Below are 27,125 nucleotides of genomic sequence, written 5' to 3'. Positions count from 1 at the left end.
TGTTGCCTAGCTCAGGATAGAGCTACAGAAGTATAGTAAACTGAGGTAAATTAAAGATGTATATGATCTGAACTATGCTGTTTTGTTTTTCAGCATACAGCGGGATGTGCGATGTATCTTGTGGACATAAAATTCATTGCTCACGGGCACTGTTGCCATTATTTTGAGGGCGTTGGCTTTACTGATAAGATGGCTGTAAAATAGCAGTGTCACTCTCCCTTCCTTACTTTTTTGGTGTTTAACTTTGGTCCTTGTAGCAGAGCTTTAGAGTCGCGGTTTTTATGTGTATAAATACTTTGTTGTTCTGCTGTCAGGGATGAACTTTGTCTTCAGATATGATAACGTTCAGAGTTCAGCATGAGCCCAGGTTTTGGAAAAAACAGTTTGTGACCAAATGACAACAAAAAAAAAATGCTTGTTTTCCAAAACTCAGATGTAATAATTTGGTGGTACTCAAGCTCCGTACTGTCAATAAGAAAATAGTCAAAGATATTTATATTATGGGGTATAAATAAAAATAAAATGAATAATGTCCATGAGGACGAGTGCAATAAATGTCTTTGTTTACAAAAAGTATATCTGTATTTGCACTTTACAGAAGCAACAATGACTTCTGCATCTGCAGACGTATTTTTAGAAGTATTGATTGCTTACTCATCATATCTTTCACTTGTCACTAAATCTGACAAACACTCACAGTTATTCATTTAAAATAGTCTTTTTTTCTTTGATCTACAGTTTTTGAAGATCCTAAACAATTGTTTATGAGCTTTGCAACTTTTCTGTGTTCAGTCAAAATGCACAAATGGTAACAGTTTGTTTTTGCTTGTTTTTCTTTTGATCAACAGCTCCTCCCCGTATATGCAGGAGAATGGGAAGGCTTTGCATTTTCAGCCTCCAGTGTTAGAGTTTGGGACCCAGTAAGTGCTGCTCTCACTTTCTGCTTTAATATTTCTATCCAAGCATTGCTGTTGTTAATATTGTACTGAAGAGGATGACAGCTTTAACTATATAGTCAGCAGCATAAGACAAGGGGGAAAAAATGTGATTTGATTTTGCCATCTCAAATGAATGATGTGGAAAACCCAACTGAGTTATTTTAATGTAGAGCTAAAGCAAGCCAGTGGTGTCATCTGTCACTGTGATGAATACTATAGAAGGGAGCATTTCATAAACTGAGGGCCCTTCATTGTTAGAATAGCCAAGTATAGCAGTCAGTTTGGTTTTCCAGCATCCAGACACACTGCAGAGGGTTGAAGAACTTGTTTGCCTTGATACTCCCAAAACACACGGTCTATTAGGCACAATACTGTGGTTGCACGGCAGTCCCCATTGCTTCTGCTTAAAGGTAAACAGTCACAAGCAGCTTTTATTAGTTCATATTTTATGTCATAGATTTGGAATGCAGAAGGCAAAAGATATCCCAGTATTAGATACATATTTGGACACTAGAATGAAATTGCTTCTGGGAGTTACAATTAATTTTAAAATAGTACTATAAGACTCCCCATCCACTCACCATTTTGTGGTTTCCTTTTTATACATGAGTTGTGGGATAACGTTGTGGTTCTAACAGTAACACCGACTCAAATCGGTTGATATATGTGGCCAAAGAGAACAAAAATGAACTTGTTCATAAGAACAACAAAGTACATTTGAGCAGGGGAACTGCAAGTGATGCAAACCGCACCAAGCACTGTGTTTTATCTTAAGCATGCTGGAGCGCCTAGTTTGGCATTCCAAACAATATTATTAGAGCATGGCATTTTGATGCGGTTAAGAAGATCATGTTTGCCAATATCAAGAGTATTTTTGTGCCTCTTGGTGAAAATTTGGCATTACATGTAATCCATACATGTTTGATCAGGCTGATTGTTGGAAGAAAAAGTAGAAACGATTGAATTTGACCACAGTCTCGCTTGATTTAAATTCTGCTGTACATGCAGTTCATTTGCCTAAAATGAAAGTAAAGTCGCTCTGACTGACAAACAGGAAGCAAAAGATGCTTCAGTTGAGGCTTGTCTCAAATGAAGAGTCTGGTAATATGAAGAGTTTCATGATTTTCTGCTGCAAAGTGTCTTTTTTTTCCCCCCCAGCCCGTTTTTAAAATTGTCTCAAATTATATACTGTAATGCCATATTGTGTAGTTCTTTATATAGATCTCTAAATGAAACCTTTTCATAATTGTTCAGAGCTGAGGTGCCTCTGTTTGTGTGCATTTCACTCAAGACAACTACAGGCGAGTAAAATAGCTTTTCTCTCTGCATTCATTTGTTGTGAGACAGGAGCATTCATACTCATGCATATACAGAAGAGAGCAGCAGACATGACGTGGATTATTTCAAACCCAGCATGGAAAGGAGGAGCTGGGTTGGAGGTGGAGTTCAAACGAGCTTGCAGAGGTGGCAGCAGCAGCTGTACAGAGGCTAAAGCGACTTAAATACCCCACTTATTCAATTTGCCATTCAGATGTGTAGACAAGTATGAGCTGAGTAACAGACTCATATCTTACTCTTTACTTTTACTCAATTTAAAATAAGTCTTGTGTAGTAATTCACTTTATGTCAGTGCATAACTTGCACTTCTAATTTTAAACCAGTAAAAATAAGACTCCTGTGTTCCTGAGCTTCCCCCGCAGAGAAGGAAGAAGTCGTTGTATACTTTGTTCTACCTGCGATGTTGAGCAGAAGAGACACACAAGATGAAACGAGTGGCAAAATGTCAGTAAATCCTACTACACTGAGACTGCACTTTGCAAACAGCTTTAAAGGAATGGGTTCAAATGCACTTACCCGCACATGCAGCTGGTCCGGCTACCAAACATTTAATAGAAAGGCTCAGATTACAGTTCACAAAACGGGAGCGTGACTTTGTTCTCTGCTGAGAATGACTGTACGTCACTATATGTTGTCAGTGCAAATGGGTTATATTACAAAATGTTTAAGCTGCTGTTAACTTGATCTGTACATGCACAGCTGCACTGCTCTGATCAAATGGAAAGACTGTGGAGGAAAAACAAAAACAGTAGTACTTGGAGCAGAGTGGGGTCAAGTGCTGTTTGCTCAATGATTTCTGCTACCACATATCAAAGAATAAAACCGCTGTCAAGTGAAGTTAATGAAGGAAAGAGATGCACTGTGAAACTTTTTGTCCTTATCATATTATCACATTGTAATGTGTGTTAAACAAATGCTTGCTGGCCCAACAGGCTGAACATTATGTGAAACATGTTCTCAAAAGCCCCACCCCCCTTTTTTCTTTTTTTAAATGAGAAAAAAAAAGTCATGTGAGTATTGATCTGCCTAGTATTGGGACCTAGCTCTCTTTACCTGTGAGACTGTCAGCTTTTAAGTTGTCCCACTTCAGTTATACACAGGTAAAATAACATTAACATCCTTCATGACAGAAGGTGTTCTACAGATGTGTGTAACTCTGAAGGCCCCTAAAGTGCTTGTGCGAAGGGCAGGGTAGGAGGCATTTACCTAACACAAAACCCTAGGAAGCGTCATGTGACTGTAATAGATTGAAAGTGGCCAGACTGGGAGAGTTTGTTTGATATAACAGCCAGCTTTTCATAGCCTTCCTTATTTGTGTATGTATGTGGTTTTAATTCTCACAGTGGCAGCTTGTTTGGATACAATAAAAGAGCTCATACATGTTACTCATCTTTTCCATGCAAATCGTTTGAGTTTCCTCTTACGGCTTCCCTGTATTGACAGAATGCAAAATGCTACTGATCTACTGCAGAGGATCAGAACTATGAGGCTTATCTAAATTATTATGGAAGAATTTGTAAACATAGACTTAACAGTGGACAAAGGATTAACTTTCATATAAGTGCAAAGGCTTGAGTGTGACCGTCTTTGCTCAGCTCCACTGGTCTTGCTCAGCTTCATATTATAGCTTTAAACCTGTTATTATTTGGGATAGAGAAATGTGGTTTACATAATTAAACAGCATGTAAAGAATCTCCCAGGGTACGCTTTCAAAACTATGCATTTTTAAATAAACGTTCATGCACACCCCACTTTCTCAGGGAGCAGCAGGGGGATCTAAGGTATGCAGGCATGTGTGAATATTCTTATAGATGTGTATGTAGTGAACTATAATGATGTGTACCTCCATTTATTCAGCTAGCCATGGCACTCCTGTAACTCACTGGGGAATCCTAACGTTCTCATGTGTGTCTTTACAGGCCGCTGGGGCTGCCAAGAGCTGAAACCATATATATACACAACCCCAGTCAGGAAGTTCCTGTCACACTGCTGTCAATGTTTACATCCAGCAGGCATTTTTACATACCTTCCTTTCACAGAAGAGTAAGTCCATAGAAGATTCTTAACAACTAGTGATGCTTAGAAATAATTGCAATTGAAGTAAAATGTGTATCTTGTTCAAATAACTTATTGCTTTGTGTTTTCTCTGTACCCAGGTGATCCCTCCTAGGGGGAAGGCATCTTTTAAACTAATTTTCCTCCCGTCTGAGGAGGGCAATATAGAAAACACATTATTTATAAACACATCGGCCCATGGGCTGCTGTCATACCAGGTGAGTTGCAGACGTGTTTTTTTTACCCTCACTTCGTGTCTCCAGATAAGGGGATAAGCATTTGCTTACTGTTTGCATGCTATTGTTTTATCGCAGTATGTGTCCTTGTATGAGCTTACAAACAGTCTCGGTCATGTCAGCTTTTGTTATTCTCTAAGAAAGTGTTATCCAAAATAGAAGCTGACCAGACTGCTGGTTTCATGCTTGCTTCGTCCCACGTGCACACGCTCACACGCAAGTCAAAACGCTGATCTTTGTGCCATTAGAAAGTTGAGCATGCAAATTATGTTTAATTCAAAAATTGTTTGCAAAGCATGGCTGAGACTAAAGAAATAAAGAGAAATAATGCTGGTAGGAGAAAGCGTTTATTTATTCAGGGCTCCGCTGTTACCTCGAGGTAGAAAGCACGCGGTTTCATAAATTATTTTTTTTTTGTGTGTATTTGAGGCTTTAATTATTTCACTGAAAATGTTTTTGCATTTTACTGCAGCTCTGCAAGCTCGAGTTAAAGTAGATTGCTACAGGGAGAAGAAAAATAAAGTCTGGTTGTGAGACCACTTTAGGGTTTATCTAACCTCAGCTTGCTTAAATACTGTAGCCTTTGGTTAGCTTTGTCAGAGATGTTTGCCTTTCAAGGCTCGGCTTAACTGAAAATTGTGTCACTTGCAATGCTTGCTGTATTTGAAGCAGGATCAGTTAAGTTGTAAGTTGGATGTCAGACATAATTGGGCTCTACACTGAAACCAAAGCATGCAGAGACTGCCCACAGAAATCCAAAAGTCTTAAGTCTGTGTAATGACGGTTGTCATAGGCAAGTCTCGACACTCAACAGCCATCTTGGCAACTCCTCTGGCATTTATTTATTACCAACAAAACTCAGTTTCCTGATTTGATTATTATTAAGGAGTGGCTTTGGGAGTAAGGGTGTTCACAGGCTGCTGTTATTATCACAGCAGCATTATAAGAGTTTGACTTTATTTCAGGATATAATCAGGATCAAGCCATCACACCTGTGATTTTAAAAAAGATACCATAGAAACTTCTATGTGAAATTAAAGTTTGCAATCGGTACAGTGCCACAACAACGAAGTAAACATGAGCCAATAACAGGCCACTGTCTTTAATACAGTAATGTTTGCACTTGATAGTTTTGCATAATTTTCTTCATAGTTTAAACATATAGTGGAGCTATATTCAACCAGTTTGCCTTTATTGTTTTTGAGTTCTTCCATGTGCATTCAGACTGGAATAAATCATCCCAAACACTCGTATGTGTTGATGACACTTGTTTGTGTACTTGCTGACGATGTTTCTTAGTATAAATGTTAACTGCTTGTTTTTCAGGTATTTGGTGTGGGAGAAGACCAGGGATCATTAAAATCTGTCCAAAGAAAGGATAGTGTGCTAATATTCCCTCACATCCAGAGCATTAAGCTGACCCAAACTCAGGTACTTTCTTGAATGTCTCTGTGTTTTTCTGTGGAGGACACACAGAGTATTGAATAAGAGCTCATCATTGGAAACAGCTGATTTTCCACTTTCCTGCCAACGCTGATAAACAAAATTGGCTGCAAAGATACAAACAGGAGCTTTGTTATGCACACTGGCATGAGCTAGGTCTTATTAAATTATGAATGTGTTTGGCGTCAGCACAGAACTTGATAGAAAAAAAAAAAAAGCTTCTTTTTTAACATTTTTAATTAAAAATGTTAATGTTTGCTTCCAATGTAACAGACACTTGCTTTCAAATCAAATTAGCCACACAGAAGCATTCATTCGTACACGCTTCACAGAGACGCAAAACCGAAAACCAATGAACAACTTCTGTATAGTTTTTGAAACAAGCTGAGGCAGTGAAAGTGTGTGTCTGTCTTTGTCTGTGTGTAAGAGGCATCTGAAAGGCGTGTCCGCCTCCACAACAGGAAGTGGGGTGGCAGTTGCAAAATGTCAGCTGAGCGAAGTGCAGAGACTTGTGTTCACTCAGTCACACAAACGGCTGCCAAAGCTGCATGCACGATTTTTTTCTTTCTATCTCTCCCCCACAGTGTTCATGTATATGTGTATTTCTTTTTCTTCTTATCGCACACAAATTGTAACATTTGCACCAACTTTACAATTTTTTTGCAATATTTTTTTTCTTTGTGGTGTTATGCTTCATGTTGTAGCCGATGTTTAAGTCTTTTTAGTGCCGTTTAGGTTCTTATTCCATGTTATGTGCATATGAGGTTGAAATAGTGTTTTTCACTCTGTCTTGCAACTTTGTAGTGACTTCCATCTGAGCTCATTCCCACTTTACACATAATTGCTTAAGCACTTCAGTGCCAGGACTTTCAGTTTTGTTCTGTTCTGTTGCTTGAAGTTCAGCTCAAATCTGTAATTAGGTACATGCATGTATGCTTACTTTTACTTGATGTTCTTTTGTCACACCTTTCCCAGATCAGCGGCTCTCAAATCAGTGTAAACAAAGTGGATTGGTCATTGTTTGTTTATTTACCTTGAAAAAGTGTGGTCTTTATACACCAAATTGTTGCACTCTGATATGTTAAAGTACAGCTTCAAGAAAGCTGCTCTAAACTTTGTATCCTGTTGTGCACCTGTTGGGATTACAGTACTGCAATGCAAATGCTTTTACAGCAAGTAAAAGAAAAAGGCTGTTTAACCTGTGACCATTGCTGTTGCTCTTGCAGGAAGATGCCTCCAACATCACTATACTGGGTCTACTCCTGGAGTGCAGCTTACCGAAGAGTTGGAACAGTCCACAGGTAATTTGTCTCCATCTGTTTCAGTAGTTGTCGAGCCTTTTCAGCTGACACGCTGCTCTGGAGAATCATGTTTTACAAGTACAGGGATTCGCGTGCCTGGATTTTAGACCTCTGAATTTAGTGGTTCTGGGAAGATCTTGGCACATTACTCCAGCTCAGAATGGTTTTAAACACACCTGAAAATTCAGCAGCTTCTCTCAAGCACTGTTGTTGATTTTAAAATCCTAGATATTCTTGATTTGCAGTTACTGCAAGCATTTGAAAATATCAAAAGAAAAGCACGATGCTATGAGAAGAAGCTTAGGGCAAACTTTGTGGAAATAAGGAGACATAAATAGAAAGGCAGTTAGCCGCGTACTTGATTTTTTTACGATGTGTGATCTTGCACCATTTTTAGTTCACCCCTACTTAGCAAAATCGGAGCTGAGCTTCAGTCCTCTTGAGCAGAAGGCCTTCCAGTCTTAAACGTCCAACAGACAGCCGGGCTCGTCATCTGAGCGCCTTCTGTTTTCTACAGAAGCCCTGGGGAGAGGGAGATCTCTTGCCAGGCTTTTAATTGCTTTCTCAAGTGACCTTATAATCGAAGAAGTGCACATGAAGTGAGAGAAGACGGCTGCAGACACAGACAACTACGCTGTCATATTAATACAAACTGAAATCTTTCTCGTGTGCTGTGGCGTGAGTGCCCCGGCCGTAACTTTTGGCTCGTATCCAGGACCGACACCTGCTGCTCAGTTCTTTTTCAAGTCTACTTGAACAAAATGGGCTTTGGGTCGGAGTCGCGGCTGCGTACAGATCAAATGAGCCCAACAGAAGTTACCAGCAGTCTTGGTTTCTCGGGATTAGTTTTGCTTTTGCAGGTCTTGATCCCCCAGTGGCACCAAGCCATAGTATCTGTCTGCAGTTCGTCAAGTGGTGATTCACCCACTGAGAGTGAGATTTGCACTATCCCACTACTGATCTGTCAACTTTAAGAGGGTGTTAGTAACAGGGAGGGTGGTAGCAGTTAACAGACTGGCAAAAGTGGGCATCTAAGTCAGCGTATGTATTTAGTCTCTGTTCCCGCTTGTTGGATTTTGTTTTAAATTCTCAGATTACTCGTCATTGTTCATGTGCTCCTTATTTTGTCCTTGTGTTTGGTGCATGACTGTATGCTTTTCCTGTTCTGTCCCAGGGGTCCTGCCTCCAAAGCGAGGAGCGTCTCAGTCTGCAGATTAATCTGTCGGCGCGTGGTGACCAGCCTGCTGACCTGGACAAGCTCAAGCCCTATGTCATTGAGCACATTTTGGTCCTACTGGTGGCCCCTGCTGCTGAACAGGATGCATCCGGTGGGTGTCTGCGACCTTTCTGATTCATGCCCTGAAGGCAATTCACACCGCAAGCGTGCCACGCTGCATGACCTGACTCTGACTGTCGTTCATAAAACAGTATTTCAGTATGAAAAGAGAAACATGCACTGGTATTTTATTTATTTATTTATTTATTTCAGCCTACACATGAATTACATCATTGAATGTTTGTGTGATGGAGCTCTATCAAAGCAAAATAATGTTTACTTTTTAACAGATTTAACCATAACAGAGCTTCTATATTTCCTGTGGAGTCGCTTCCATTTTTTAAAACGTATTAGTTTAACTAGAGAAGGAATACAATTAAAAGACTTTGATTATTTTGCAGTTTTGAAAGAACTGTCTAATGAGAGGCATGGGAAATATGACAGCAGTCCTGATTTTGTTTTCTTTCTCTGGTTTTTGCACCAAATCAGGGGCGAAGGTTCAAATTATTTTGGCCACAGTTGTGTACACAGCATCAGTGTACAGTTCCCGTGATTAGTTTGAACCATTATTGTTTTTCAGAACTGCTTTCTGAAGTATTTTATTGTACTTACCTGTTTTCTGATGTCGCTTTGTTTGAGCTGTCATCCTCATTCTGTTGTATTACACATGAATCACATTTGTATACATTATTCTCATTCCTCTTTGCTTCTTCCAACAGGGGAATCAAAAATAAGAGTTTATATGTTAAATTCTGGAGGGAAGAAGCTCTATATAAAGGTGAGAGTTCTGCCTTGTTGTACAACAGTCAGCGAGTAGAATTATTGCAGCTCTAAAACGTTGTTTTATGTCTCCAGGACATGCAGGTGCTATCAAAAGTAGAGGCTAGCTTGGACTTTAATCAGGTTCTTTTGACACCAGAAGCAAAAAACTTCACTGAAGTGGCTACACTGGCCTGCAGAGGTGACTACTTATTTAAGTTGCAATAGTTTGCTCTAAGCCCGTACCGATTCTTCTGAGTGAAATTGTATTTGTATTTTCTATCAGGCTCATTGCCTGGCCTCGACCAGAAATGTATAAGTCATATCAGTTTGAAAATTATGGGAAACAGGACAGCCTACAGCTTCCCTGGACTACATGTTCCACACAGGTAACATGGAGGAATTTTGTAATCATCACAATAAACGTATATCTGATCTGAAACAACGTAGCCCCAGAAATAGTTCATTTAAGTGTTTTTAAGGTACTAATAAACACAGACAAGTATATCAATGTATATCATCTATATTTTCCTTCTGGGGTCATTTCTATACTAATGTTTTTATTTCTTTCTTCAGATGGCCTGTTGGGGATTTGTTCAGCCTGTTCCAGATGAAACAAAGAGCTGCTAACCAGGTGGACTTGTGGCTCAGCAACCCCTTCCCTGTGCCTCTCATTGTGTTGAATGCAAGCCTCTCAGAGAAGCTGCAGGGGGTAATGAAGGTAGGCATGCACTACTGCAACATGTGATGATAGGACGCAGTTTTTATCACACGATGATCAAATTTGCGCCAGGTTTTGACCATAGATTTTGACCTGTAACAAGTTATTCATTCATCATATGGATTCTAAACAAAGTGGAAGATTTAACAGATTATCTCTGCTGCCCCCTGTCTGTCAGGTGATGCACTTCAACACTCCACTGACAGTTCCTCAGGGCTGCTGGCACGTCCTGTCCCTCCAGCTGCTCAGCAGGGCCCTGCCTGTTAACCAGGTCTCCACCCTGAGTCTGAATACCAGCCTGGGCACAGCACTGCAAGTTCCACTGTACTTCTATCCTAATCCTTCCAAGGTAAAATAGCAGTTTCAGTGGTGAGTAGGTAGTGTGTTTGGGTCGGGCATTTGTGTAGAAATTAAAAGTTGTATGTTTGCCATCAGGGAGAGGTGGTGTTTGAGGCGGAAAGAGAGTGTGGACGTCCTTGTCCTCTTAGACTATCTGAAACAGGTAAAACTTCTCTCTTTCTTTCTTTCTTCCTGTGATGGAAGATGTTATAATCCAAGTTATTTTCTGCTGTGTTTTATTAGGTCGCTCAGAGTGGCAACGCTCTCTTCTTCCAGATTTTTCCCACTCGTCTTGGGCTGTGGACAGCAAACTAGCAGCTGAACTCTGCTCTCGATGGCAGAGCCACAAAGACAAGCTGCCTTGCAGGTTATTCTTGAATTTAACGCACACACAGAAACACACACTCCTGCGCTGTGTGCTTTTATATTCCATCAGCGGTCAGCATTAGCATAATTATTCATGTAAATATGTTCGTCTTGTCAGGTGGCCGAGACTCCCAGTGGAGGCATCGTCTCTTCTGGACTTTGGTGCTACTCCTGTCAATGAGAGCAAGGTCGGTTATGTTTGTTTAATGAAAATATAGTTGTACATTTTAAGATTTTTTTTTTAAATTTAGGAAACATTTATTCTTAACAAGCATTTGTCTTTTAAAGGAAAATTTTTTTTTTGTTCCAGGTTAAGACGTTCATGCTGAAGAACCCTTCGTCTTCAGTGGTTTCTGTAGAGATTCGGGCCCTCTCTCTGTACCCTGCTCCCCTGGAGGCTCTGGACCTTCTAACCAAATGGTACATTGTCAAGTTATTGTTGCAGTTTAGTACACGGCTGTTTGGAGTTTTGATGCCGCAGCACCTCCTTCTACTCCACTTCTGAAGGTGTTTTCTTTGTTTGGATTGGCAGGTTTAATATCAGCCCTCTCTCTGTTAACATCAGCACAACAGAGTTCTCTCTGTTGGCTTCTTCCTCCAAGGTAAGCCTCGGAAAAACTCCTCAAAATAAAGCTGTGCCACTGTCTCATGTTCCTTTCTTTGACTAATCCTTTCCGTTTCTTCCCTCCTGTGTGCATCTGTACAGGTGGGTAAGAATATGGAAGAAAAAACCGGAGTCTTACGTCTGCTGCTGCAGCCCTGGGAGTCCAGAGAGGTTGCTGTGGTTTTTACTCCCTCTGAACACAAACCCACCACCACCATTCTTATCATCAGGTATTCATTGATAATAGTGTTAATGGATTTGATTGTGTTTTCTGGGTGCATATGTGCTGAGTTTTTTGTGTTCCATAGACATTTCACAAATCCGTTTTCCGCCATTTTTGTGGTACCCGGTTTGGTACAAAAGTGTAGTGGAACGTGTTTTGTAGCCAGTTTTTAAAAAGTCGGTAAGTTGTCTGTTTATAACACTGAAGACTAAATGTGGCATGATTTAAGTGTCTCTTGATTTCCTATTTTAAGTTTCGACGTCTGAGTTTGTGTGTTTTTAATCTTTTTTTCTTTCTTTCTTTTTTTTTTTTCAGGAACAACCTGACGGTGTTTGACATGGTGATGGTGCAGGGCCACGGGGCTAAAGAGCTGCTAACAGTCGGGGGGAAACTGCCCGGTCCTGGGGCCTCTTTACGCTTTAATGTTCCTCAATCAACGCTAATGGAGTGTCGTGATGGTGAGAGTGAAGTTTATCAGCTGTCATATTGATGTAAATTTTAAGCTAACGTACGATCAAAATCAGGCTAATGGGCATTATTTCTGACGCTTACAGGTCTGCGCAGCAATAAGCCCCTTTTTGCCATCAGAAAGAGCTTCAAGGTGGAGAATGCCGGCGAGCTTCCCCTGACGGTCATGTCAATGAATATAAATGGTTACAAGTGTCAGGGATTTGGCTTCGAGGTGCTGCAGTGTCATTCCTTCAGCCTCGATCACAACAGCTCCTCTGAGCTCACCATAGCGTAAGTGGAATTTCACACCCCTTTCCTTCATGACTTCCCCTCATTTAACTTTTTGGGTTTCATTTTAAACCATAATGTGGTTTACTTTGCTGGTTGCGCAATATATTAGTTGCCCAATATCCTACTTCTCTTGTTATGTATTTATTTTTTGCTATTTCTCTTCCTTTTTTATATTCTTGCACAATATGTCCTGAACATGTCTTCCTCTCCTTTTTTAAAAATCTCATCATTTTGGCTCTTTTTTTAATCATTTTGCCGTTTGTTTCTCTCTCTGCCTCTACCTGTCCACGTCTTCAGGTTTACCCCAGACTTCACCTCATCCTGGGTCATTCGGGACCTCACCCTTGTGACATCACGTGGCACTTCTTTCCCTTTTACCCTCAACGTGACGCTTCCCCATCACATGTTGCCCCTCTGTGCCCAGGTGGTTCCTGGCCCCAGCTGGGAGGAAACTTTCTGGGTGGTCACCCTCATCTTCACATGGTCAGTAACAGTAATTTGTGAGGAGAAGCGGATGCATCGGGGAACATTTATTGATTGGGGTTTAGTTTTTGATTAACTTGTAAATTTTTTCGGATCTCTGTTTTTGTTGCAGTTTCTCCTTGTTTGGTGTGTGCCTGATGGCCTTTTATCAAGCACAGTTTATCCTGCATGAGTTCTCTGCACCGAGCAGCAGGAGCAACCACAACTCTGTCTTGTCCCGGGAAAATGGTTCAGTCAATAATATCACACCTAATGGAGTACAGTATGTAGATTTGTCTTCCTCATTTATTTATGTAGACCAATCGTAAACATAGCAGGAAAACGTTTTGGTGTTAAAACACTCTAAATAGTCAAATGTCTGTCTGTGCAGTAAAACAAAAGGCAGTTGTAAGACCTACGTGGACACCTGCCACACATCCGACAAAGGTAAAGGCCGCGGGTCTCCAGCCTTAGCCAACAGCCTCGCCCCTCGACCTCAGTCCTCAAAGAAGGGCTCCTCAACCACACCCTCCCAACAACAGAAGAAATGCAAGGTTTCACTCTATTACTCCAAATATAAACCCAGCTCATCCACAGCATCAGCTGGTGCTGTGACAGTGGACGAAGAGCTGGAAGACCTGAGACCAGACCCTCCCCTCACTCCCGACACCGACGTCTGCAACAACAACAACGAGCCAGCTTTCATCAATGAGATGGAGAAGATGACAGCCCCAGACTTTAAAGAAGTCGTAGAAGATACAATGCCAGCAGCGGTTATGTTTCCCATGGAAATACCTGCTGGTTTCCCAGATAATGTCACACTGGGTCCAGGACCCAGACCGGGCCTGTTAGTGTGCAGTCCCATAGAAAACACTGAGCACTATGCAGAGAAGATGGAGTCTGAGAAAAGGGACAGTTCTGAAGTCGAGGTAAAGGAGGAGTTTTTGTTAGACTGCTGCATTTCTGTTTAATTACAATAACAAATTCATTTCTCTTTTGACTTTTATCATCAAAGAGATTTCTATAGAAAAAAAAAAACCCAACTGTCATCCCTGTTTGTTTACCCCGTCTAGCTGAGAGACGACTGCAAAGGACAGAAAAAGAAAGCGCAGAGCACAGAGTCTGGCACTGCAGCAGGGAATAATAAGGGAAAGAGGAGCCGCAGGAAGACTGAAAATGTCTCCAGGTAATACACACGTACTTAACCAAAGCAACACTTAATGTTTTTAAAGCTCGTGATGAAAGATACCTTAAGACATATCTTTGCCGTTTAATGTAAAAACAAGCAGACACTCAGTTAACCCAGTAATATAAATATATATAATGTGTTGTTTTGGGGGGGGTTTGTTGTTGATTTGTCTCCCAATTACTGTTGTAGCGCTCCCGAGCACAACATGCAAGTAACACCAGAGAGGGAGAAGGAACCTGTTTGGAAAACTGCGGACTTTGTCAGTGGACCCCGCAGCAGGAACCGCTCCACCAACAGCTTCAAGACAGAAGCACTGAAGCCTGTGCAGACTGCTGAGAGCCCACTCAAACAGAACGGTGGGCACAAATAACTGACTCGGCCATTACCGAGCTTCCCTTAAATGAAGCTACTTTGGTGAGGAAAGTCGATTCTCATTTCGCTGGGCTTTGTTCCTGCCAGGTGTGTGTCCTGCTCGCACTCGGAAGAAGTGTACTCCAGAGTGGCGCGTGGGCAGCGTCTGCGAATCAGGCTCAGACTCAGGCAGCTCATCGGGCAGCGTGAGGGCCAGCAGAGGGAGCTGGGGCAGCTGTAGCAGCACCAGCAGCATGGAGGGAGACAAGGACGCCAGTGCCCGGACACACCGCTCCACTACCTCATCTAGAAAAAGTATGGGGCGCTTACCTTCTCTTGAAAAGAAACCCAACTCAAATTGTTTTGTTGCAGTGCTGCTTTTTTTGGGTTTATAGCGGTGCTGTCTCTGCAGCCAGCCTCACACTTTCTCAGCTGTTGAGTGAATGCGTGTAATGTAGGAAACTAGTCAGTAAAAGTCTTCTTATAATAGATGAGAACTGTAGTTTGCCACTTTTTAACATTAGTCAGTTTGTTTGTTTTTCCAGGGGACTCCATGCAGTACAGTGTGTACCCAAAAGAGGTTGACAGCTACCAGCCCATTAATGCCAACTATAAGACTAAAAGGTACAACAAGAACTGGTTCTGATTAGTATCAATATAACATTTCTTTTTCTTTTTTTAATCTTTTTGTTTGCCAACTTAAACAAATACTAATTTATCAGTCTGTAATTTGTATTCCAGAGACTTTGTCAGAGGTGGTCATTCATGTGTTTTTTACTGTGCTTTCATAGGATTTGTACAGTTTGTAATGCCAAGAGCTGGATTTAGGTTATCTTGTGGTTTATTCAGACGCAGTGTAAGTCGTAACGTTTGCCTTTCCTCTGTTCAGCATGAACAGCCTGTACCATAAAGACCAATGCCAAAGCCAAGAGTCCACCAGGCCCAGCTTGACCTCAAGCTTTGCTGCTGCTGTTGCTGCAGGAATGGACCAGAACACGGGTAAAGGCTTAATCGTTTATAGCAAAAGCACACTTTTTGAAAAGGCAAAAGGTGCAGTAAACTCGTCTTCTACAACGGTTGTGCGTCTCGTCCGTTTTTGTAATCGTTATCGTGTCCTCTCCTCACAGATGTGACAGGTCAGTATCTGCCTGAAGATACGTGGTCAGCTCCACCCATCCCCCTCACCAGTGAGTTCAGATACAACACCACCGAAGCAATGCGCTACATACCACCAACCACCGCGTCATTCCGCGGGTGAGTATTTGAAGATGTTATGGAAACACTTGGTTAGTGGTGCTTCACTCAGTTCCAGTAAATGAACTGTCTGCGTGGGTCTTTATGACGGCACCAAAGAGAGGGCTGGAGTTAGTGGAGTCTAAAACAAATCTAGTGTCCGTAACAGACTCTTGGATTCATAAAGTGATTAAAAACGATAATCCAGATTAACAGTTATTGAAAATCTTTAGTAGAAATGGAAATAACTTTACAAATGTGAGCATAAAGCGGCTTTTCACCTGTGGATAATCTGCATATTCATCTCAAAAGTTTGGTGTTACTCACCCTTCTCTGTAAACAGAATCCCTAACTGAGTAAGCACATGCTTGAATATCTTTCCTCTGCTGCTGCACTGCGTATTTGCTTTTCTGTAGATTAGTGTTTCAGCTTCTTTGACTCTGTTAAAAATTTCCTCCTCTCCTGCAGGTTACGTTGGAATAGTGCCAGCAGCCACTGTAACAGTTCCTATAACTACTATCCGGAAAATGGCTACATAGGTACGAGCTCATGATAAGCACTTTGAACCGGTTACGTGTTCCCATTGCTTTGTAGAAGATCAGCTATATAATACTGTAACCAACAAATAATGCAAAGGCTAAACGTCCCTGCTGGTTCAAGTCTGAGTTGTTGTTTGTTATCACTTTGCAGGTAATGGAACTTTTACAAGTGGTTTTCACAGTCAGGAGGGCCAGAACATGCACAGCAATCAGACCATCTGGAGTGACGAGCAGCCTCAGGAATCGCCCTCAACCTGGGACACAGCAGCCTGTGTGGGCAGCAAGGTGACGCCTCATAATACTCGAGTCAGATGGTTAACGCGGGGGTTCTTAAAGTTTTCATGACTCGGTGCCAATTTAGGGAGAAAGCATCTGGCTGAGGGCGGCAAAGGAAAGATGCACCAATTACACCACAAAGTTTTGTTTTTAATTTAATAGCAGCACTGTAGGGCTTTTCTTTTCCATCATGCCTGTGGTAGGCTGAGAGGCAGTAATCAGTTCATTTGCAGATATTCTGTTTCAAAGTGCAAATGTTACTATGAATTCGTGGTTTTACATCTTTTGCTTCAAAGAACGGTGGTTTTTATCTGTAATTGTATTTTTGTACCACTTCCAGTGGCTGTTTCAATTACTCACACTAATTGTACTTGGAGATATTATTTTATGTCCATTATGTTATATATGACAGCAGTTTGTCTTAATGATTCCTTTTGTGATATATTTTCTATAGACTGGGGAAAAAATTGTTTTTATAGCACACAGGTTCTCTAAATACATTTTAGTTTCAATAACCAGAGTCAAAACACTACTTCATGATTCATCGTGGTGGTGCAAACAAATGACAGTAAAATTACCTGAAATCAATGACTTCAGCTGCAGTCAGTCGAGGGGAACAGATTGGAAGTTTTTTCTTAAAAAAAAAAGAAAGAGAGTATTTATCATTTTTTCTGCACCATGTAAAGTTACTTTTTGTTTACTCACTATAATATTTTCATATTTACATTATTCTGATTACATGTTTATAAGGGGTGGGAGTGACTCGCAGTGTTATACTAACAGAACGCACAGCAAAGATGGTATGGCAGCTTCTGCAACCAGAGCAGCCACTGCAACTAACGCAGTAACTGAACTGCAGCAACTAAACCTGCCGTGAGGCCTATAAATAAACCATGTAAAGATGACACATGAGGGGTTTCAGTCCCCTAAAGCAAATACACAGTTGCACTTCTGTAAACACAGAGAAGTTTTCTAGCACAACTGGGTGGTGTAGTTTGCCTTACAGTACTGCAGAGGCATCGTCGCACTGTAGGTATAAACAAACACACTGTTTTATCTCTGATAGGCTGGAGATGGTTAAGATGCTGATACATCTGTCAAGATTACTCTTTAAATAAATGTGTGATGGGTGATAAAACCCAGTTGCGGTTCCAGTTTAAACTTCGAACCTTAGATCAGTGGTGTCAAACATAAGCCGTGGGGATCAGAATCGACCCAGCAAAGACTTCAAGCCGGCCGACTGGACAGCTTTAGAAAAGTGCACAGATTTTGAGCTTTTAGCTGTATTTTCTGATGTTTTACAGCTTTTCCTATTGATAAAGATCCATCTTCCCCCATTGACATTCACACTACATGTGGCCTACAGTGTAAGACGAGTTCGATGTCCCTGTTCGAGATGTAAGCTGGATGTGTGTCGATTGGATCAGTGTAATTACACCTCTGACGTCTGTGTTCTGACTTCTGATCATTTCCAGAAAGTAATCAGCTCTGTGCAGAAATAAGGAAGCAGGGAATCTGGGTTAAAGAGTATGTTACTGTATTTAGGATAGAATCAGCTTCTCTTCTGTTTGTAGCCTCTGTTTCGTGTAGCTACACTAACACGGAGGGGGTGACGCTTTGATTTAATCCTGACATAAAAGAACACACAGTGACAGACGACAAATTTAGCTCCTTTCAAATTAAAACCCAGTTCACATCTTTCTTTTGGTTCTTGTTAAGTTTTAGTCATAGTTGTGATCTACAGAGGAACATACATGTTTCCCATAAACCAGTCTAAACAGACAGGCTCACATGCAAGCTAACAGGCTGGATAAGAGAAAGGGAAGTTCATCTTGAAGACAGAAGAGTACAGGAGACTGCGTCACGTACATCTTTACCGAGGGTAAAAATAGGGCGGGGGTATTGCTCTGTTATATAGATGTGTGGAGTCAAATACCCTGGATAGGACACCAGAGAGTTAAAAGAAGAAAAAGAGGCATGCTGCTACAGCAGCTGGTTTATTTCCACCAGTCCAGTCTGTGGCAGAAATGAGCAACACGATTAACACGAAGTCTTTTGGCCTTTTGTTGTTGTTTCTTTTAATCCAGCATCCTGCACAGCTATTTATTTGTCAGGCCCGGCCTGTGAAGCGGGTTGGGAAGAGTTGGCTACAAAAAGAAAAGGAAACATTAATTCTTTACCCCTTGAAAACCTATTAGAAGTAACCCTCAAAGCACTTTCCTGAACTGAGTGGTGACTCATATTTCAGGCTGCTTATAGATCGAAATAACTGGGTGGCCTCTGCCTATGCAGCTACCCTTGGAAAAATCCAGATACGATTCTAATGGTTGTTAAACCACATCTTTATTGATATATACTGAAGTGTCAGTGCGTAAACATCTGCTGCATCAATGACAAATGAGTTTATACAGATGTTAACAGTATTGTATACATCTGAGCATTTCTGTGACTCACTTTGGTTCAGTAACACTTCAGCTAGATCTGAGAAACTTACTCAAATTCTTTGAGGTATATTTGTAAGACTGTGTAGAAGAGAAGAGGATTATCACATAACTCATAAAGATGAGGGGAAGTGTTGCCGTCTTTGCTGAACTGGAAAGGTCATTTTGTTTTTGCTGAAAAGGAGAGACAAACGGCAGCCAGGTCGTCACTGTGGGGAACAGATGGTATCAGAGTGCAGTGAAAGGTGAGGTCAGAAACTGTCGACCCCTCCTGACAACGTTTTTCCTCTCTTCCGCCCCCACAGCCATACTTCTCGGGTACCCGCAGTCTCTCCCCCATGTCCAGCCTGTTTGGATCCATCTGGACACCCCAGATCGAGCCCTACCCGAGCCACTTCCAGCCCGAGCGATCGGCCCCGGTGTCCCCCATCACCCCGCCTCACTCCCCCTTTACTCGGGAGCCAGTGGGGGCCTGCGGACCGCTGCAGTACTCCAGCTTCAACCCTTTCGGCCCGCACATGAACTTGGACATATGGAACTCTTCATCCAACCGCAGCTCCAACTCGCAGCTCTCCAACGACTCCGGCTACTGTGGAGATGTTTAAAACAAGTAAATACAGCAGAGCTTAACTATAATTGGAAACTTATAAGTCAAGAAAAGGAAATAAAAAAAGAATGTTCTTTTATCATTGATGGGGAAAATGTGAATATTGTTTTTCTTTTATGTTCCCATTTTCAGATGTTATATGTTGTGAAAGGTTAAGCATTTGTTGTATATTTTTCTAGCTGTTTTGCAGTTTTGATCATAGAAAATTAAAAAAAAAAAGTTTTGTACTTTAACTTCATGCGTCTTGTTTTTTAATTGACTTGTTTACTTGATTTTCCTTATTTATTTATCTTTACTTTCCTGTGACTTTCAATTAAGGGTGGGTTTTGATGATCAATTTATCGATTAAAATCGATTCTAGCTTGGATAAGGTGATATCGATTCATTAAAATCCCGAATTGATTTTTTTAATATTAATTTATTTTGCCCGAAACGCCAGAATCTCAGGTTAAACCTCACAAAATTTCAAGAACCACCAACCAGCTAAAACAGTAAATGAGAGCAGGAACACGGATTCTGCACAAAGACGTAAACACAAAGCGCGGACCCGCGGATCAGAATCAGTGAGATGTCGCCTTTCTCACCCGACAGCACGGACACGGTCGGGGCTGAAAGCCGACAGCTCGCTGATTCTGATGTTTCGGCGGGTCCGCGCTTTGTGTTTAGGCCCTTTTTGCGCTGATTCCAAAGCTGTTAGTTTCATCTCTCTCCAAACAATATTGACCGAACCAGCAGCAAAAGAAGATCCAAACTACGCTTCACATAAACATCGTCATGGACTCCCTCTGACTTTTGCTGTTTTGCCTCCACCACGCTTCATAACAGCTCTCTCTCTCTTGCTCTCTCAGTGTACTTCAAGAACAGTTTCCAGTCTAAAAATCTGTTTTCTGCATTATTCGCTTGCTTGTTATGTACAAGTCTATCATTGTTTACAGCGCTGTCGGCCACTGTTTTCTTTCCTTTTACTTACTTCCGAAAAGAAAGCCTAATTTCTGCTGTTCAATACTGAACAAATTTAAACTTAAAATTATGCAAAATTGCAAAACACTTTGCCGTGTTTCTAATCAAACCTCTGTAACTTTGCTCTGCTTCACGTCAGCAGCATCAGATAATGTTCATATGTTGATTAATGACTTTATTTCGTTTTTGATCTACTGCAGAATATTTTTATAAAACCCCAGGCCAGGAAAATCACCTTCATGTTTTTCTGTGTTTTATCTTCAGCTACTTTGACACAACGGCCTCTGCTGTGATGCTCACACCTTTGATAAAGTCTGGAAAGTGTCAGCTTTCTTTTTACTCTCAATCATTTGAATCACTTTTCTGCCCCTGGCTACAAATAATGAGTTTTACTCAGCTGAGCCGTTTTGATTCTTAAACGCAGAAAATATTTTAACTAAAACCAACTTTTGGCTGCTTCCTTTTTTACAGCAAGTCACCATAGCAGGCAGCTCCACGTTAGCTTGGGCAGATTTGTGGGTGTGGGGTGGAATTGTCATCAACCCACCTGGCCAGTGGATGTTGGTGAGCACAGGCACCCAACTTTGCGAACTCAAATGAGGTGATGTAGGATTTTCAAACCTTACCACAGATTCTTCTACCAAATATCGAGGATGAGTTTGTGTATTGATGATTTTGATCCTCAAGGTCAAAGGTCAGGTTTTTGTGAAACTAAAAAGACCACATAAATCAAACACCCAGGAAAAATCAAATCAAAAATGTCTTTGACCCATTTTATGATTTATGATTCGACCTCGATATGATCCAACTGCTAGGTGTATGCAGACATCTGAGATCCCTCAGACTACATGGATATTAGGAGGATCTAAAGTCGTGTGCCTGTGTGTGCATATACCTTAAAATCTGAAAAAGTGCATTGTATTTCTAAATATATTTCTAAATATAATTTATACAGATGTTAGGGAGATGTTTAATCCACTATACTAGAAATATTAACAAAACTAAACAAAATAAACAATCTAACACCAAACATGGACATGCACAAACACGTAATACAGTTAGAGTAACCTCAGCGGGCCTGGAGAACGGCATCTTTGCTGCTGTAATCTTACTGAGCACAACAACTTTTTTGTGGAAGTCAACATATTAAAAAAAATAAATAAAAGGAACGTGACTTCCCGTTCTCTAACTCTCATAACTATTTTTAAAACTTCAGTAAGTCATTGCCAAATACACAAATATTGTATGTCCCCATTTATATTTGGTGACACTTAAATTACATTTTATTTAATTCTTTTATCATAGCCAGTATCACCTTTCGCCAAACAACAATGCTGTTTGTTAGTGTGATTATAAAATTCAGTTTCTTTATTTTATCACAGGAGGCCTGAAACCTGTCCGGCGTTGGTTAAAAGAAGGCGCTGACATAGATTTACCCCATTTCAGGTGGATTACCTGTGCTTTATTTAACTTTATCAGGTGTTTTTTATGAAAAACAGCCCAATCTGTATCCAATCTTCCATTTAGACCTACGTGGAAATGTATGATACTATAAACTCAGCATTGTGGCACTGACCATCACACACATAAATTCATACGCTGGTTATAATGTGGCACGCACAAGCTGACAAAGGCAGCCTAAAGTATAATGAATATAACGTTTATATTATCACGGTAATGATACACATTCCTTTTCTGTTCACATACAGCTCAATGCAGCCAATCATATGGCAACAACTAAATGCATTTACACATACAGACATGGACAAGACTCAGGTTCACAGTGAGCATCAGACTGGAGGAAAAATCTCTAGGATTGACAGAGAATGGTCCGAAAAACAGAAACTACTCAGTCAGTTCAGTTCTCTGGATGAAAATGTCTTGACCCCTGATGCCAGGGGTTAGAGGCAGGGGTGTTATAAATAATCAAAACTTTAAAAAAAAACCACCAAAGAAAAATAGACTAGGTGAAAAACCTTTGTGAACTTGGAAAGCTTAGGCTACTTCGTTTGAAAACGCATCATTTTCTCTCCTTTTTGGCCTCCCGTCCACACTGAGACGGCGTTGTCCTCAAGGAAAAACGCAGCGTTTGAAACGCATGCATTTCAAAACGGAGCTGCCCCGTCGCAGTGTGGACACTCTAAAACGCAGACTTCCTAAAACGATGACGCATTTTAGTCATGTGACGCATGCGCAGGACTGGAACGTAGGTGCTTTGGGCCGTTTCAACGTGGACGCAGAACTCTGAAAACGACTGAAAACGCTAGTGTGGACGCGGAGCTAGTGTGGACGTAGCCTAACTCACCCGATGAGGCAGCGATGAAGGTGTTTATTGAGACTCCGAATCTCTAAGACTGTGAGTCATCAAATTTCGACAACTTTTGTGTTTCAACTGTAATGTCTGCACTGATTTCCTAAATCTTACCTCTCACATATACCCTCCAAACAAACTAACTACAAATAACATTAAAATTATTAAAAACGAAACATTTTCAAACAATAAAGACGAAGCTAAAACGACAAACCCCACTCTGGCAACTAAAGTTAAACTGAATTAAAAACAAAAAGTCTGAAATGAAATGTAAAAGAATTCTTGCCGCACTTTGGGCCCATTAGTACATCAAGCATCGTTAATCACAGCGTACCCATTTTCAATGGCTGCTTCCAGCAGGATAATGCAAAATGGCACAAAGCTCAAATCATCTGAACCTGGTTTCTTAAACATGGCAGTAAGTTCACTGTACTCAGATGTCTGTTGCTTTATTTCTGGATCTCCCCTTCTAATGTGACAGGATGCATGTATGAGATAAGGAAATAATCGAGCCACAAATAAGAGAAGTGGTAAAGGACACTTTCACATCAGTCAGTGTCCTGACTGTGCAGGAGGAGGACGTGACATTTCATCTGTGAGTAAGACAGCGAATTTTTACCGAAGTTTTTTTTTTTTCTTCATTTTTTCTTCTGTGCAGGGCTAAAGCTGGTAAAACCTGTTTTTAGATCATTTATTTAACACATTTTAATGCTGTGGTGTGTGTGTGTGGGTGTGTGTGTGTGTTCTGTGCTTGTTTAGGATGTCTGCTAAAATTAGTCCACGCATTAGCATTAGAGTTTATTTGATGATCAGTCAAACAGTCAAACTGTAATTTCCCCACCACATTACTTTATGACATTAGCACGAAGCCTCCAGCTGTGCTCCAAAGCTGTTAGCATGGCTGTTTCATTATTACATTGTGTCACACCAGCACCTGAAAGAAAAGCTCTGAGTTTGATTTTGTGTTTGTGTTTTGCAGGCACTCAGGAGAAAAAGTCATGAAGTTTCTCGTGTTTGTCCTGTTAGTATCTCAGTGCTCGTCGCTCACCAGTCAACAGTGTCACCACTGTGAACAAACATCCTGCGACTGCTCGAGCCAAAACCTTCGAGAAGTCCCTGCAGCCGCTTCAAAACTCATCACTGAGCTCGATCTCTCTTTAAACGCACTGGAGACGATAATGAAAGATGACTTTCTTTCATATGCCGCTTTGAGGGCTTTGTTCGTGAATAACAACAGGATCAAAACCATCCATGAAGACGCATTTCACCCACTGACTCATTTGGAGAAACTGGACTTGTCCTCAAACCAGTTGGAGACTTTGTCTTCTGGTTGGTTTCAGAACCTGACTTCTCTCCACTACTTGAATCTTTTGGGAAACAAATATTCAACACTTGGTCAGGGAAACCTTTTCCTGCCACTGAGGAGCTTGAAGACCCTCCATTTTGGAGGACCTTTCCTTCAGTCTGTCAGTAAAAGGGATTTTTCTGGCCTTTTTGGTCTTGAGGAACTTGTTTTTGAAGGAAATCATCTGCAAGTGTTTAACAGAGGGAGTCTGAGACAAATTGGACCCATTAGCCATGTAACACTTAGTCTCAATGGAGTATTTCACAGAGATTTAGCAGTAGTACGAGCTATATTGTTAGACGTTGTTCATCCAAACACAACAGTGACATTCACTGACACACAGTTTAACAAAAGTTTGCAAATGTTCCCACTTCACGTGGCCATCGAGCGTGGTGCTACAGGTCTTAGTTTCAAAAATGTGAACATGTCTGTGTCAGCTTGTGTACAACTTGTGAATATTTTTTCAGGCTCTGATCTGACTTTTTTTGCCATTGAAGATTCTCACATCTTCAAAAATGAAGAGGAAGTCCGTCTGCATCACATAAACCTGACCAGCTTGGATGTCATCGTCTTCAAAAACATTGATATTAACGTGTTCTACCGTGTTCCTGAACTCCATTTCATGCAAAATATACTGACTGTAGTAAGAAGGGCATCTATGATAAACACTATGTTGTTTGTCATTCCCTGCCAATCCACTATTCATTTCTCAGATTTGGAGTTTTTGGACATCAGTGACAACATAATCGGAGATTTGACACTTATGGAAATGATGTGTTATGGCATTGGTGTCCTTCTAAATCTCCGCACACTCAACATCAGCAAAAATATTTTGTCTTCAATCAACAGCAAACTCTTCACTAGACTAGAAAAGCTGGAAAACCTCGACATGAGTAGAAACTCATTTGACAGCATGCCTTCGACTTGTTCCTGGCCAGCAAGTCTCAAGTTCTTAAACCTTTCGTCAACTTCTCTTCCTGAGGTGACATCCTGCCTACCACAGAGCCTACAGATCCTTGATTTATCCAGAAATAAACTGACTGTCTTTAGCATTGAGTTGCCGCTTCTCAAAGAGCTGTACATCTCTGGCAACAAGCTTGGAAATCTCCCAGATGGGCATTTATATGTCAGCCTCGCAGTTCTCTCCATTCAAGACAACAACATGACCAAATTCAGCAGTAAAAACCTGCATGATTACCAGAGCCTGAGGGTCCTGGAAGCTGCTGGCAACCCTTACGTCTGTTCATGTGACTTTGTAGGTTTCGTGACAAATGACTTGATGAACCACAAAACTGTAGTTAGACATGACTTAAAGTCTTACATCTGTGACTCTCCCGATGCAGTGAGGGGGGAGAGAGTGTCAGACGTGAAGCTGTCAGTGTTTGAGTGCCACACAGCTTTAGCGATTTCTTTGCTCTGCTTAGGCATCCTGGTGCTGTGTGTGCTCATTGCAGGTCTGTGTTATAAGTTCAGCGTTGTGGGGTTAAACGAAGGTGATGCCAGCAGTCGAGCAGCCGGAACTGCCGTTCTGACAGAACTTTGTCAAAATCAGGTTGCGGAAAGCGATGAACTCCAGGACGTACCTGGAGTCGCCTCACGACGAAGATCACATTCCAGCGTTCTGGCAAAGTCTGAGAACAGCGATGAAAACATCTGAAACTGATAATAAAGACAATCTATAAAAGGGTTTATACTTACAATTTTGATTGTACAAACACATAATTTACATTTTCTAAGCGTTACAATGTCAGGGACTTTATGCTACAAATATATTTTAAGATTATTATATTGTAGTATGATATTTTAAGAGTATTATCAAAGACAGCATGGCGTATTTTGAATGTAATTTGGTCAATCTTTTTTAAAAACTCAATTTTCTCAAGAATTCCCTTCATTTGACAGTAAAAACAAAGTACAGAAGGGTGCATATGGATCATTTTAGAATCTTTTAAAACTTGCCCTTGTATTTCTGAAATCCTTTTAAAATCTTTCTCTTAACTTGTCATATAAATGTGCTAAAAAATGCTTAGCTCTTTGTACATAATTTGGGTTGGAGCTGCATATTACTCATATATCTTTCAGTATTGTGCTAATTTAGTTTGAATGTTTCAGGAATTGTTCTTTTCTTTCTTTTGAAGTTTTCTTTCCCTCCATGAATGCGTGTACTCTAGTGGAGGTTGACATAAAAACTAACGAGAGGTAAGTGAGTGGTCTATTACAGGTCATAATGGTTTTATATACAATAAAGATTTAAAAAAGGCAAAATGATCTTTTTGTTTTTGTTCACTGGAATGTTTCAAAGTTATCATAAGTACCAAAACCTGTAACTGACACAATTTATGTATATGTGAAAAACTCAAACAAAAGTGATTATATAATCAGTTGCACAAGATCTTTGGGCAATGACACATTTTGTGTTGTAATTTTGCCTCTGTGCACCACCGCAATGGATTTAAAATCAAATAAGGCAAGCGTAGAGTTTCAGCTTTAATTCAAGGCTTGAATAAAAGTATCACTTACAGTCATTTTTATCCAAATTGCCCATTTTCAAAAGAAATTGGAAAAAAATATAATTTTTGTTATAATAAAGATTGTTTTTAATACTTGTATGAAAGTTTTCAGTCAGTGATTGCTGGAAGGGTAGAACACGTTGACATCACCATTTGCTCTGCTTCGCCTTTGGTGCAAGCTACCGTCAGCTGCTTACTGGTTGTGAGTCTCTGCCTTCAGTTTGTCTCCAGTAGCTGAAAAGCATGTAAAATGTAAATATAAGCAGAATGCAGTGATCTGCAAATGCCACAAACCATTATTTTGTTTTTATTTTTAATTAATATGAACTGAGGCAAATTGGAAAACTGTTCTGACGTAAGACAAAACAACATTTGCAATTCTTTTTGAAAAACTTGGATCCTCTGCCCTCTCCACTGAAGATGAGAGACTATCCAGCTTCTTATTATTCCCAGTGCAAAACTCTGCATCTCTGACGCTATGTGGATGCATCAATGCATATGGAATTGACATCTTGCACATCTGGAAAGACGTACCACACCTAAAACATAGCAGCAGAGTTT

General features: G+C 40.7%; 2 protein-coding genes across 3 annotated transcripts in view; both read left to right on the top strand.

Moving 5' to 3' along the window:
• tmem131l (transmembrane 131 like) overlaps positions 1–19,671 on the top strand; it is a 31,713-nt gene extending 12,042 nt beyond the window's left edge. The window contains exons 4-34 of one of the 2 annotated variants that reach the window (XM_085458887.1): positions 849–920; positions 4,196–4,319; positions 4,433–4,549; positions 5,894–5,998; positions 7,237–7,311; positions 8,486–8,639; positions 9,307–9,365; positions 9,443–9,548; positions 9,633–9,735; positions 9,923–10,067; positions 10,246–10,416; positions 10,503–10,569; positions 10,650–10,773; positions 10,891–10,960; positions 11,083–11,192; positions 11,305–11,374; positions 11,479–11,606; positions 11,915–12,057; positions 12,154–12,340; positions 12,638–12,823; positions 12,936–13,085; positions 13,194–13,731; positions 13,876–13,988; positions 14,181–14,347; positions 14,451–14,657; positions 14,888–14,966; positions 15,232–15,341; positions 15,470–15,596; positions 16,044–16,114; positions 16,266–16,399; positions 19,137–19,671. In XM_085458887.1, coding sequence (XP_085315013.1) covers positions 849–920; positions 4,196–4,319; positions 4,433–4,549; positions 5,894–5,998; positions 7,237–7,311; positions 8,486–8,639; positions 9,307–9,365; positions 9,443–9,548; positions 9,633–9,735; positions 9,923–10,067; positions 10,246–10,416; positions 10,503–10,569; positions 10,650–10,773; positions 10,891–10,960; positions 11,083–11,192; positions 11,305–11,374; positions 11,479–11,606; positions 11,915–12,057; positions 12,154–12,340; positions 12,638–12,823; positions 12,936–13,085; positions 13,194–13,731; positions 13,876–13,988; positions 14,181–14,347; positions 14,451–14,657; positions 14,888–14,966; positions 15,232–15,341; positions 15,470–15,596; positions 16,044–16,114; positions 16,266–16,399; positions 19,137–19,436 — 4,312 coding nt within the window. In that variant the 3' untranslated portion in view covers positions 19,437–19,671. Of the gene's footprint in view, positions 1–848; positions 921–2,136; positions 2,721–4,195; positions 4,320–4,432; positions 4,550–5,893; positions 5,999–7,236; positions 7,312–8,485; positions 8,640–9,306; positions 9,366–9,442; positions 9,549–9,632; positions 9,736–9,922; positions 10,068–10,245; positions 10,417–10,502; positions 10,570–10,649; positions 10,774–10,890; positions 10,961–11,082; positions 11,193–11,304; positions 11,375–11,478; positions 11,607–11,914; positions 12,058–12,153; positions 12,341–12,637; positions 12,824–12,935; positions 13,086–13,193; positions 13,732–13,875; positions 13,989–14,180; positions 14,348–14,450; positions 14,658–14,887; positions 14,967–15,231; positions 15,342–15,469; positions 15,597–16,043; positions 16,115–16,265; positions 16,400–19,136 lie in introns of those variants that run through there. The other variant, XM_085458888.1, reaches the window with a different exon arrangement.
• Positions 19,672–22,603: 2,932 nt separating this feature from the next.
• On the top strand, positions 22,604–26,322 carry LOC146707515 (toll-like receptor 2). The gene is made up of 3 exons (XM_085458884.1): positions 22,604–22,754; positions 23,191–23,304; positions 23,689–26,322. Exon 3 carries the CDS (start codon positions 23,708–23,710, stop codon positions 25,709–25,711), a length of 2,004 nt encoding a protein of 667 aa, XP_085315010.1. The 5' UTR covers positions 22,604–22,754; positions 23,191–23,304; positions 23,689–23,707; the 3' UTR covers positions 25,712–26,322.
• Positions 26,323–27,125: the final 803 nt, after the last annotated feature.

The sequence above is a fragment of the Copadichromis virginalis genome, linkage group LG6 (genome assembly GCF_057382275.1).
Source record: "Copadichromis virginalis isolate Kocher_CV1m ecotype Utaka linkage group LG6, C_Virginalis_male_GT1.1, whole genome shotgun sequence".
Lineage (NCBI taxonomy): Eukaryota > Metazoa > Chordata > Actinopteri > Cichliformes > Cichlidae > Copadichromis > Copadichromis virginalis.
The sequence above is the reverse complement of the archived record's forward strand: the minus strand, read 5'-3'. Positions and strand labels throughout refer to the sequence as shown.